Here is a 13,236-nt window from a genome sequence, read left to right on the forward strand (position 1 = left end):
CCATATTTAATTTCCGACAGAATTCTTCATATATCAAAATAAAAAAAAAATAAAAAAATTCCGACAGGGTCTAAGAGAACGTGCATGCGTAAGTTGGAAGCATGTTAGAAAATCAGGGTCCCCGAAGTTGCCATTATCAGTGCACAACACATCTGTGCTTCAAATTGGCTAAAATTCAACTATATAATACAGTGATACTAGCTTTACTACATGGTTTTTGCATCATTTACAGGATTTATATTTTGACTAAAAAAAATTACATAAAATCATAAATTGTTGCATAAAAAAATCTAATACCCATGTTTAGTGAAATTAAGTTTAATTTAAATTTTTTCCAATGTGTAACGTAATTAATACATTTTTTTGGCTACTAAAAAGAATTAATTTGATCAATAAAACAAACAAGGAAGAAAATGGAGCTTTCCCTAAACACACGCGCTAGAAGTTTGCAACTCTTTGCACTTACAAAAGTAAATCAACGGTTATGATTTTGTAATTACCTATTTTAATATATTTTCTCTCTCCTCTTTTATTACCGTTGATCTACCTTTGTATGGTTATGATTTCCCACATGACATGGTCATGTGATTTTTTACATTAGAGGATCCAGATCATTTTGATTTGTGTTTTCTTCACCCAAAAACACAAGCAGCATGTCGAACGCAAAGTATCCAACATATTCCCTTGTCCTTAGATTCTTTAATCAAATCTTTCTGGAAAAGGATAAAAGCAGTTGGATTCGTTGGATGATTAAAGTTGTTCTTCATGTAATCATTCATACGGTCACACTATGATAGAAATCTAGTCCACTCAAAGAATTTCGTGATAAAGATTATTTCTCCAAGAAATAATTTTCTCATATGTTATTTGGGAAAAAAGTTTCCGATGTTACTTTAGATAACTTTATCTAATGTTCATCGAAATGACGTCGTTTTGGGGTTGAAAAATTAAAAAATTAGAGTGATAAAGACTATTATAACCCTGAAATAAATTAAAATTACAAAAATACCATGATTTCTATCCCAAAACGACGTCGTTTTGATGAACATTAGATAAAGTTATCTAAAGTAACATCAGAAAAAACAAACCCATGTTATTTAATATAATTATATTATATGAAAGAATGTTAATTATTAATAAATAAATTAACAGTAATAATTTTATAATTTTTTGGCTTAATATTATTTTCTCTCATTTTTTTATCATTCATCTTAATATAATTAAAATTCTCTTATATAATATAAGAGGAAGGTTATACTTACAACTTATTTTTATTTATAATCTCTTATAATCATATCTTAACCGTTGATTTTAGCTAATCAATGATTATTATTTTCACAAATCAAACTTATTAATTAATTATTAATTCGTAATCAATGAAAACTGTTGATTGAAGATAATTAATTGTTAAAATATGATTGTAAAAAATTATAAATGAAAATAAATTGTAAGTATAATCTTACTGATAATATAATTATATAAAATAAGATATAAGAAATTCCATATTCAATTATTGAAAGGCCGTGTGATATATTTGAAAGAATTTAGGATGCACGGAAATTAAACCTGTCCAATTTTACTGGCAATGGAAGCAAAAAGGAGGAAGTTGCATTGAAGTTTCCACTTGTCTGAGATATACTTCCAAAATTTAAAAGCAGTCAGACATAAACTATACATTGATATGACCACTGTGATTGATCAATTTGAAATTGTTATCACATCAAAGATTTTAATACAATTTGTCACCCTCAGCCTCGGATTCGTACTTAGCATATTCATGGCTGCATCTCAACTGAAATTCAATTACTTCAATAATAAGGAAGAAGACTCTTGCAGTGGTCGTGAATTTTTCAGCCACAAGACAAGTTGTGAGCAGTGCATACCTTATCCTCTTGTCCGATTGGAGGTATACGTAACATACTAACATTAAGAGAGCGTTTGAGCGTTTAGTAGAGAAGAATATTTTCTTTATGTAAGAATTATGATTTTTGGAAATAATGTAAGAAATTTATTTTTTTCAAAATTATTTGATTAAGTTTACTGAGTATATATTTGATTAATTATTGTTAAGAACCGTGAAGTCACCATCTCAAAAGTTATAAATCTCACATTAGTTGCTCATACAACTAATGTGGGACTATATTTCTCAACACGTCCCTTCACACGAGAGCCCACTGGGCTTGAAGAGTGGACAACATACAAGCCCACATACATGTGGAAATTCCACTACAAAGAAAGTGAGAGGCGGTGAGATTTCGAACGCTCTGATACCATGTTAAGAACCTTGAGGTCACCACTACAAAAACTAGCTCAAAGGGTGGGAGTGCCCAAAACTTTATAAACCTCACGTTAGTTGTCAATACAACTAATGTGGACTATATTTCTCAACAATTATAAAATATTAACGAGAATATGAAATTATTTTACAAAAATAACTTCACCTTCATAAATCTCACTGAGTATCGTGGTTCTGAAACAAAGTTATTGCGGTTCTATTTCTAAAACAAACCTCACACCATAGTTATTGTTGTTCTATCTCTTCATAAACTTCACAAACCTCTGGGTTTATTTGGTATAAAGTTTCGCAGTTTATTTTCCTCTTTCTCGGAAAAAGAACAATACCAACAAATCTGTGGTATTTGAGCGCTGGTATTTGCATCATGATTTACATAATATATCGACATGCAGGAAAAAAAAATTCTGGAATAATTTTCATTTTTTTTTTACTACCAAACATTGCATTTCAATTTACCCAAGCTATTTTTCCGGTCTTTTACAAATAATTTTGGTACCAAATACCACCTAAGAGGAAGCAAAGGCATCGAAGGCGCCCGAAAACTCTCAACATTAAGGAGGTGTTTGGTAGAGGAGAAATTTTTTTTTTACTAAGAAAATCCTTTTACTAGTAATATAGTGGTAAAGTGAGTTTGGTAGGAAAGTTAAAAAAAAAATAGTTTGATAGACTGAAATATTACCGGATAAATTGACGTAAGTTTCCAAAGCCTATGTTTGGTTAAAAATAATATATTGATGGGATTATTACAAAATATATATTGATGGGATAATTGGTGTAAATTACCAAAATGGGCATTTTAAATTTTGAATCTGAAAAAAAAAAAAATAACCCTCGAGTCCTCGACTAAAATATGAGTCATTCAATCTCGGGGTTAGATGTTCCTCGACTAAAATGAGTTCTGTTCTTTGTAATAGATGCAACTAAGATGCAACACAACTCTTCATAAGCTTTGTAGCCAATAAGTTGCAGGGAACCAGAGATAATTACATACGGACCAAACTTTTAATAGTTGCATAACCATAAAGCGTAGAGGTCAAAAAGAGAGGCTTTGATGTCATAATGGACATGGTTGATGAGAAACAACGCAGACAAAACAGCAAAAGAGAAACCAAATACAGATCTGTAGAGAACGAGAGTCGATCTTGTGGGGTAGTTGAGCAAAATACAGATCAAGCTTGATAGATGAGATGAGGGGCATTTCACTCTACAACATCGCCCCAAATTTTTCACTTCCCCATTCTTCCCCAAATATCACCTCCGAGGTGGTTTTTGCAAACAGTGTTTTTGACATCCATTTACACACAACTCTTATTTGCATGGGTAAAATGCTTCCCTGGTTTTAATTTTATTAACTGTCTACCAAACATGGTTTACATGATATCCCACTCTCACTTACCCAGCTATCCCACCAGAAATCACCTACCAAACACTCCTTAAAGGAAAATAAAGTTTTACCTGAAAATAACATTTGGTTGGTGCTTAAAATGATTTTATTTTCACGAAAATCATGTGATTCTTAAAAATATTGGTAAAACCGTAAAAGTGTTTTTAATAAATAATTCAACCTCTCGTTGTAGAGTATTTTCACTTTCACGTGTAAAAAGTGTTTTTAAAAAGTGTTTTTCCTTTTAAAGTATATAACTTTATGTTATTTTAGATTCTAATAGTTAATTTTCGTCAATCAATAATTATAATTTATTGGGTCAAACTTATTAATTAATTAGTAATTCTCAATAAATTATAATCATTGATTGACGAAAATCAACGGTTATGATTTAAAATGACACAAAGTTATATCATTTAAAAGGATAAAAATTTATATGAATAAATAAATAAACATGCTTTTAGTTGTTATTTAATTTTGTATTTTCCACGACATTCATATTAAACTTGAGCTTTAATTATCCAAAAAAAAAGCCTTGAGTTATTAGATGATCAAGAGAATTGGATATGTATTTAGATAAGGTGCTCTTAGTGACAAAGGTATAGACCAAGGCCCCTACGGAGCTTCTCAGGTGTAGTGTAATAATGGGGGTGTGTCTGACGACGATAATGACTCTTCAAATAAACAGAGTAACAGTTCATGAAGGTGATAAAACAATGTGTGTGTTTTGATGTATGGAAGGAGGTATTTATTTATTTTATTACAAAAAAGGAGGTATTTATAGGTGAGGTTTGACCTTGCTTGTGTGGAAAAGGGGTAAGTGAGAATGGGACAGCCTTAGCCATCATAACCTGTCTGGCTTGTGCAAGATATATGACAGCTATTGTCAGTGTACAATGACTGCCTGTATATGGGAAAGAAGGGAGATGAGGTATGAGGCTGATACCTGCCTCTCTAGGGAGTGTCATTGGCTAGTCCTTAGGCATGGGCTTTTCATATGGTCAGCCAATTGGGCTAGCCAAAACAGATCTCAAGCGTAAAATAAAATTAACAGTGGCTATTATTATTTTTCTATTCTTCTTCATTAGTTTTTACTTCTTGATGATTCCCCATATATATTATAATTTTTTTATCATTCATCCCTTGATTCGTTCAATATATATATATATATATATATATATATATATATATATATATATATATATAATGTGATATTATTAATTTGCTTGATTTGAAAAAATTAATTTAACTTAAAAAACTTAAATTTTGAGTGAAGATTACATCAATAATTTTAGGAAAAAAATATTTTCTCATATAATAAGAGAATTGTTTTCTTACCCAATGGGTGCAGCTCAGTTGGTAACTTGGCGCTGAGTTAGTGGGGTTGGATATGTGTTCGATTCCCGCTGAATGCATTCTTGGGGAGGGGGCTGAACCTTTAGCTATCACTGTTCCCCCGCACTACGGATTAGTCCCATAGCCAGCTCAAAGAGTCGAAGCTCGTGGGGATACCGGAGGGAGCCAACTCGTCTCAAAGAGATAATTAGGGTTGGGTAACTCAAAAAAAAAAGAGAATTGTTTTCTTTAATAGTGACTCTTTGATTTTCGTGCAATATTTTCTTTTTCTTTTTTCGTTTTGTTTTTAATAAATGTAGGCCATGTACAAGATGTGTCTATAGCATGAAATTTTTTATCTTACTACATAAAAAAAATTGAAACCCATAATTTTATATATTATATCTTTAACACACTCCATTACACAAAAGTCAGTAGACTTAAACATTAATAATGCATAGACTTAAACATGGATAACACACCAGAAGGTCGACGATAAATCTCTTCCTATCAAGTTTTTAACACAATTATATATTTATGACTTAAATTCAAGATCACTGTTTAGGTTGGAACAAACACTACTAATTGTTCCATGTGTTTGCTGGTATAATGTATAGACTTGGATATCATATAAAATATCAATGTTCAACCCAAAAAATTTAAGCAAAGGCTACAACAGTAATTTTATATATTATATGTGTAACACTTATCTCCTAACTGAGAGTTTGATAGATCATATTCTGGTCTAGATTTGAACATTAATCTCCATCCATTCTAGTTATAACAGTTTAAGGGACAACGAGAGGGAGCCAATCTTACCCCTTAAGCTGAGACTCCGTTGCAAATTAATGTATACCAGCTGGTAATACACACACACTTTAGTTTGCTCGTAGACCGTAGTAAGTAATATTGATTCGTTTGAGATGAAAATCAACGCATAGTACACTAATCCCTCAAGTAACAGACTGTACTCAATTTGATAATATTTAGGTGAGCAGAGAATTAATATATAAGAGAATATTTTTCTTTCTTTTTTGGATAACAATATAAGAGATTCTTTTTTCTTTTTTTCGAAAGAGAATCTTTATTATCAACCAAATTGCTGCAACTGCGACAGATAGTATTGTCTAGCTAGCATGACATCACTCCTCTCTTGTCCTAGGAAGTAGGAAGCACGGGACTCCATAGAGTGATGTACTAATGTTCGTTAAAACGAAAGATAAAAATTTGCTGCATTCAATGAACGTACGTGCATATATGGAAATTATACGGGAAGAACGACCCTTTTGCTAACTTTTTGGCAAAAATTTATTAGATTGTTAAGAAATTTTTTTATCAAAATATCACGTCATTAAATTTGTTGCACTGCACTGTACAACAAGATTATGTTGCATTATGTAGTGAGATTACGTGACAGGGCCTAATTCGCTACATTGTACAACATTTTATGTGACGCCAGTAACAATTTAACACATGAATTGAGAGAACCAATAAAAAAATCAGCATTTATTCAACATTAAATCGTCTTTATCATTTTCTCATGGATACTCTATTTGACACTCCATCATCTGTATTGTGTATTATATTTTCCAAAAAGAAAACAAAAAATTAATCAACATTTATTGGACATTAAATCATCTTTATCATTTTTCCATGCATACTCCATCGTCTTTATCATGTATTATATTTTCCAAAAAGAAAACAAAAAATAAATCAACATTTATAGGATATTAAATCGTCTTTATCGTTTTTCCATGGGCACTCATTGTCTTTATTGTGTATTATATTTTTTAAAAATGAAACAAAAAACAAATCAATATTTATTGGACATTAATTCTTCTTTATCGTTTTATCATGGACACTCCATCGTCTTTATTGTATATTATATTTTCAAAAAAATAAATAAAAAATAAATCAGTATTTATTGGACATTAATTCGTCTTTATCGTTTTTCCATGGACACTATATCGTCTCTATTGTTTATTATATTTTTCTAAAAGAAAATAAAAAATAAATCAGCATTTATTCGTCCTTTTAATCCACATGTTAAATTGTTATTGGCGCCGCATAAAATGTTGCACAATACAGCGAATTAGGCTCTCTCACGTAATCTTGTTGCACTGTGCAGCGAGATTACATGGCCTTAAACTTGCTGACATGGTGCCATGTAATCTCTCTGCACAGTGCAGCGGGTTTGGTGATGTAGTATTCAGGCAAAAAAATTTCTTGACGTTGCAATTCGGTAAATTTTTGCCAAAAAAGTGGCAAGATTGTCCCATTTATATGTGTATAGCATTACTCTTATATATATGTGTTTTTGTTGTATGTATTTTTTTAACAGTACACATATATAAAAGCAGAAAACGTTGTTATCAATAAAGTCCGATCTAGCTGATAGATAGCTGAGTTTCTTAAATATACTTACAAAAATTCGATTCATGACTGTGTGTACGGAAAATACTTTATTAATAAAGGAAAAATTTATTTCATGAATCTCTATATCTCAAAAAGATATGTCTTTAACTATGAGTTAGGAAATACCTAAATTAAAAAAAGTTTCTCCTTCTTGATTTTTCCTTCTCATAAATCGTGGTAATAAATTTGCATATGTTCAATAAACACGTGCATAGTCACATCAAAGAAAACACAATGTGGAACCTTCTCATTAAATAAATACATACTAACTAGTAAATAGTACTGAACTGCTCATAGAAAAGTTATAAAAAAAAGTTAAATTAGCACGATAATGCGTACTTATAGGTGACGAGTACAAAAGAGATAGCGCAACTTCCACGAAAGAGAAGGCTCCACAATAACCCAGTGAAAACGAAAGCAGAAGTTGCATCGCTACAAAAACATAAACGTCATATTTAATTGAGCGACGACAAATAATTTAATTCCTATCAAATTCATTTTGGAAAAAGATGAAAAATTTTAGGGTTCGCTTTTTCTGCAGTTACTGCAGATAAGTTATCTGCAGCAAGTCTAATACGACGTCGTTTTGGAACAGAAATCATAATGTTTATGTAATTTTAATTTATTTCAGGGTTATAATAGTCTTTATATTTATAATTTTTCAAGATTTCAATATCAAAACGACGTCGTTTTGAAAATAAATGCAGATAATTTATCTGCAACTGCAGAAACATTTTAGTTTTAATTGTGATTAAGTTTCGATTTGGAATTAATTCAGTCGCCTCAAAGAATTAAAGTTTATGGAGATATACGAGGGCCCCACCCATTTCAAAAACAGATAATTATGATTGATACAGTAAACATATATATATATATATATAGTAATTAATATAAAAAAAATTCAAAAACTTAAATAATAATATGTGACATTTTTGTAAATCATTTAATTTGATTGATTGTGCAAATATCATGTTACTATTTAATTTACCACTCATTATCTTTTTCGTTGGATGCTTCTGTTTCTGCACCATATATAGTACACTCATCACGCAATACCCTTCTATCACAAGCTACCAATATCCTCTTCACAACTACTTGAAGTTTAATTTCATTAATTCAACGATGGAATTAGATTATGGTTTAGACTTCGAGGACTACTTCCCATCCATGATTGCACGCTTAGGTGCAGAAGGGTTTATTGGGGAACTCTGCAACGGGTTTCGTTTGTTGATGGATGTGAACAAGGGTCTTATCACGTTCGAGAGTTTGAAGATGAACTGTTTCTTACTGGGTTTGGAGGTGAGGGACGACGAGCTCGTGTACATGTTAATGGAAGGTGATTTGGATGGAGATGGTGCTCTAAGTCAAATGGAATTTTGCATTCTCATGTTTAGGTTGAGTCCATGTTTGATGGATAGTAATGGACCTCAAATGTGGAATAATCAGTGTATGGATCCCATGTTAATGTAATCGTAAATCTTCTCTAACTCTCTCTTAATTACCTCCTCTCTAATAATTTCTCTTGTAATCAATAATTCAATAACGTAACAATTTCATCCTTCTAAGAGACTTGAGAGAAGATTAATATATATATATATATATATATATATATATATATATATATATATATTATATATATATATAGGGAAAAAGATTTCTCAAGTTGCTTGAGACAATGTTATCTCCGGCCACCCCAAAACTACGTCGTTTTATTTATTTATTTCCTTATATTAATTGACTCATCTTTGAATGGTTATGATTCCCTTTTTCTCTCTCTTCCTTTATCACCATTGATCCATTTTTGTACGGTTATGATTTAGTAGCCGGAGATAACATTATCTCAAGCAGCTTGAGAAATGATAAGCTCATATATATATATATATATATATATGTGTGTGTATATATATATATATATATATTGTTGTAACTTTTAAATCTTTATTCAATGTTTTAAAAATAAAAAGTCTTTGTAATTTCTATTTCTTCGTTTCAATGTAATGAAGAATGATAATTGCATTTGTTTTGCTGAGATGATTGTTGGAGGGGGAAAATATTTTGCAATTAATGCAGATAAGTTATCTGTATTTATTTCCAAAACAACGTCGTTTTGGTATTGAAATCTTAAAAAATTATAAATATAAAGACTATTATAATCCTGAAATAAATTAAAATTATAAAAATACCATAATTTCCACCTTAAAATGATGTCGTATTAACTTACTGCAGAAAAAACAAACCCTTATTAGAGAGAAATATATTATAAAATCAATAATATAGTTTCAGTTAATAAATTCGCTTTTAAGTCAAATAATTGTTTTGCATGATAAGCCTCCGTAACCATTGGATTAGAGCTTATGCGGTGAAAGTGATCATAAGCTAATTCTATTAAAAATTAATAATTAAATAGCGCGAAGCTTCTTAGCACATATATACGGGATTGTTAATCAAACACGTTCAATAAAGCCATTGGAGCCACGTCGTTTCAAGTTTTCGTGCACTTGTCCTTGCATTTTTCGAAAGTGTCAAGCAGAGTTAATATAAAGGGAAGCGAGGCATGGTCGCGGTTAGAGCTGGAAAAATGGGCCGAGCCCGCCGGGTCGGCCCGCTCCGCCCGCCAAATGAGGTGGGCGGGCTGAGTTTTCTAAACTCGTTGTCCGTCCCGCCAAGCCCGCCAGCCAACCCGGGCTGATTTTTTTTTATTTATAATTTTAGTGTAAAATGTGACGGGCTTGGTGGGCAGCCCGCCCAAACGGGGCGGGACGGGCAGAGATATCTAGCCCACCTTCAACGGCGGGGCGGGGCGAGCCAGCCCGCTTTTTGACGAGCTTTTGGCGGGGCGGGGCGGGCAGCCCGCTTTGCCACCTCTAGTCGCGGTTGCATACAGACAATTATTGTTATGTGATATTTGAAAATGAGGTTTAATGTTGATGGGACATAGGGCCGTTTGGATGACTTTGTAAAAAAAAAAATTTATGTCTTGTTTATTTTAAAAATACTTTTATAAAAACTAATTATTTACATTTTTTAAAAAATATTTAGCTTAAAAAAAAGTCCGCTTTAGACTTTTGCATTTTTTAGAAACAATTTTTTTTTGATAGCCAGAAACAAATTTTTAGTTTACAAAAAAGAAGAAGTAGGTTTTCAAATTTTTTTTGTTTTATTTTTCTTTAAAGCAGACGTTCAAATGAACTCTATAGTAAGAAGTGTTTTTTTCTTAAAAAAAACAACTTTTGCGAAAATAAAAGCTCATCCAAATTGGTGCGTGATCGTATAGTTTTTTTTTATATTGTAATATGAGTAAAATCATTTTTCTATAATTATTATTAAAATTTAAATTTTTGTGATAATATAAATGGTTTGTTTTTTCTAAAGTTACTTTAAATAACTTTATCTAATGTTCATCGAAACGACGTCGTTTTGAGATGGAAATCATGATATCTTTATAATTTTAATTTATTTCAGGGTTATAATATATAGTCTTTATCATTCTAATTTTTTAATTTTTCAACTTCAAAATGACGTCATTTTGATGACGTCGTTTTGATGAACATTAGACAAAATTATCTAAATTAACATCAGAAACTTTTTTCCTAATATAAATACATAACTAAAAATGATAACATAAAATAAGACAGCACTGACTCTTTACATGCATAAGTAAAAATGAGTATATTATGTTTAATATAATTCAAGTAATAAAAGTGTTACTTAACTTATTTGGGAATTTCTTTTTAATTATAAAGAGTGTAAAGATCGTGGATGAAAATTTCCTTTAATTATCACAAGAAGGACGACTTATTAATTCTTATTGTGTTGATCTAGCTTATTTGGAAAATATGAAATTTGAATCTTATCAAACTACTTAAGCTGGTCTATTTGTTTATATATAAACAAAATTACGTAACATAGATTAAATTAAAATATTATTGATAGTGTAAAAAATTAACATAATTATCAATAACTATTGGTTGAAATGAAAAGTAACTTATTCATATTAAAGGTCTCAATATGGGAATGAAAAAAATGGTTGTACCCGAAGTCACTCCCTATAAGAGCCTAAAGGGCCCACTTACTTCAATTTTAGGTTTGAGCTTCTCCATCTTTACCAAGAATTACGATTGGTAAAATGATATTCATTTTTTTTGGAAAAGTCAAATCTTGAGATCCAGCTGAGTCGCTACTAGAACAATAATTCTTGGCTTGAAAGTTATTTTTTTGGCGTGTACATATTCGATTGTTTTTTTTTTTTTTTTAGAATATAAAACTAAAAAAGTGATAAATTCATGAAAAATAACAAGTTCAGGAACATGAAAAAAAAAAACAGGATTTGAGTTTTTTTTAAATAGAAATATATTTTGCAGAATTAAACATGTAATAAGATCATTGTGATGATTTATTATATAAATATATATTTTTTATTGTTCATCACTAATTATGAATTTCATACTATATTTAGAAAGAACACATCGTAGTACTTTAGAGAATCTCAGTGTCTAGAATTACAATATGATTGCTGCAATATTCTGCCAAATTTAGAAATGGATCAATGCACCAAAAAATGATGTAGCTATGACATAATAATGTCTTCTTAAGCAAGAGAGAATCTGAAAAATATTGCAGGATTGGATATATGCGGTCACATAATCAATCTATGATGTCATCGGGTAACAAGGTTGAGGAAGATGATAAATAAAACTTTAAGAGGAGAGAATATAATAAAAACCGCATCTATTAAGATAGAGAGTTTGCTTAAAAGGAGAAGGACCACAATCATGGACCAGTCAAATAGTACATATACGTAACTACATATTCCATTCAAGCTATGTGATAAATAAAACAGCCAAAGAATGAGACAACCATTAACCTTAGCCCGGAAGCAACACAAGTAGTGAGTGTCATTGTCTCAATCAATCATGTTGAAAAATAAGATTGTGCATGTGTATGTAATCACGTTCAGTTCACACATTTTTTGATGTACTCATTTCGTTATCGCCAATATGTTGTTTCTGTGCTACTATTAATCTTATCACCCTGAAGCCAGAAATTGGGATATACGGGAAAGTGTATAATAGCTTTGAATGTTGTTTTATTTTATTTTTTTAATTGTTAAAGAAGTGAATATATTGTGCATTAAAAACATAATTTATCAAAAAAGAATTTAAATTTAAAGTTGAAAAAAGAAAATAGCCTAATATATATTATTCTTGAATAAAATGAAGAATAATGAAAGAAACTATGATCGAAAAATTAATTATTGTTAAATAAATATATTTTGATTTAATATATAAATTTATGAAACAACGTGACACGGTGAGTAATATTCAATGTTTGAGATAGTTCAATTTTTATTTCAATCGTAATATTTTACAACTCTAAACTACCACTGAATTCATGCACTTTATTGTGCATACATTCATAAATAGGACTAATTAGATCTGAATAAATAAAATTAGACTAAAATAATATTGTTTATCCATTTATAATTTGGGGAAAATGTTTCTAAATTTATTTTCGGCAATCTAAAAATTACGTCATTTAAGGGATTGGGAGAATAAATGAATGATATTTAGGAATTTTATTTGTTTCTTTGTCATATTAATTTTATTAAAATACCCTTAATTAATTTCCTCAACTCTTAAAATAATGTAGTTTTGAAATTATTATAGATAAATTTAACTCGTGTGACAAAAAGAAATGATAAATCCTTATATTTTTAGCATTTATAAATAGGAATAATTATATTTAAATAAAAAACAATTATCCACGATATTATCGCGTTTTTCTGTTTATGATTTATCTACAATCA

The 13,236-nt window shown here is 30.2% G+C and overlaps 1 protein-coding gene across 1 annotated transcript; it reads left to right on the forward strand.

Annotated features, from left to right (window-relative positions):
* The first annotated feature begins 8,471 nt into the window (after nucleotides 1–8,471).
* On the forward strand, nucleotides 8,472–9,001 carry LOC133284440 (calcium-binding protein PBP1-like). Its single transcript, XM_061481451.1, has one exon. It carries the CDS (start codon nucleotides 8,553–8,555, stop codon nucleotides 8,898–8,900), a length of 348 nt encoding a protein of 115 aa, XP_061337435.1. The 5' UTR covers nucleotides 8,472–8,552; the 3' UTR covers nucleotides 8,901–9,001.
* Nucleotides 9,002–13,236: the final 4,235 nt, after the last annotated feature.

The sequence above is a fragment of the Gastrolobium bilobum genome, unplaced genomic scaffold (genome assembly GCF_033153095.1).
Source record: "Gastrolobium bilobum isolate Gb01-03AN ecotype WA unplaced genomic scaffold, APGP_CSIRO_Gbil_v1 utg1818, whole genome shotgun sequence".
Classification (NCBI taxonomy): domain Eukaryota; kingdom Viridiplantae; phylum Streptophyta; class Magnoliopsida; order Fabales; family Fabaceae; genus Gastrolobium; species Gastrolobium bilobum.

Excerpts from the sequence above, each read along its gene's own strand:
- LOC133284440 (XM_061481451.1), top strand. The coding sequence starts at position 8,553 with ATGGAATTAGATTATGGTTTAGACTTCGAGGACTACTTCCCATCCATG.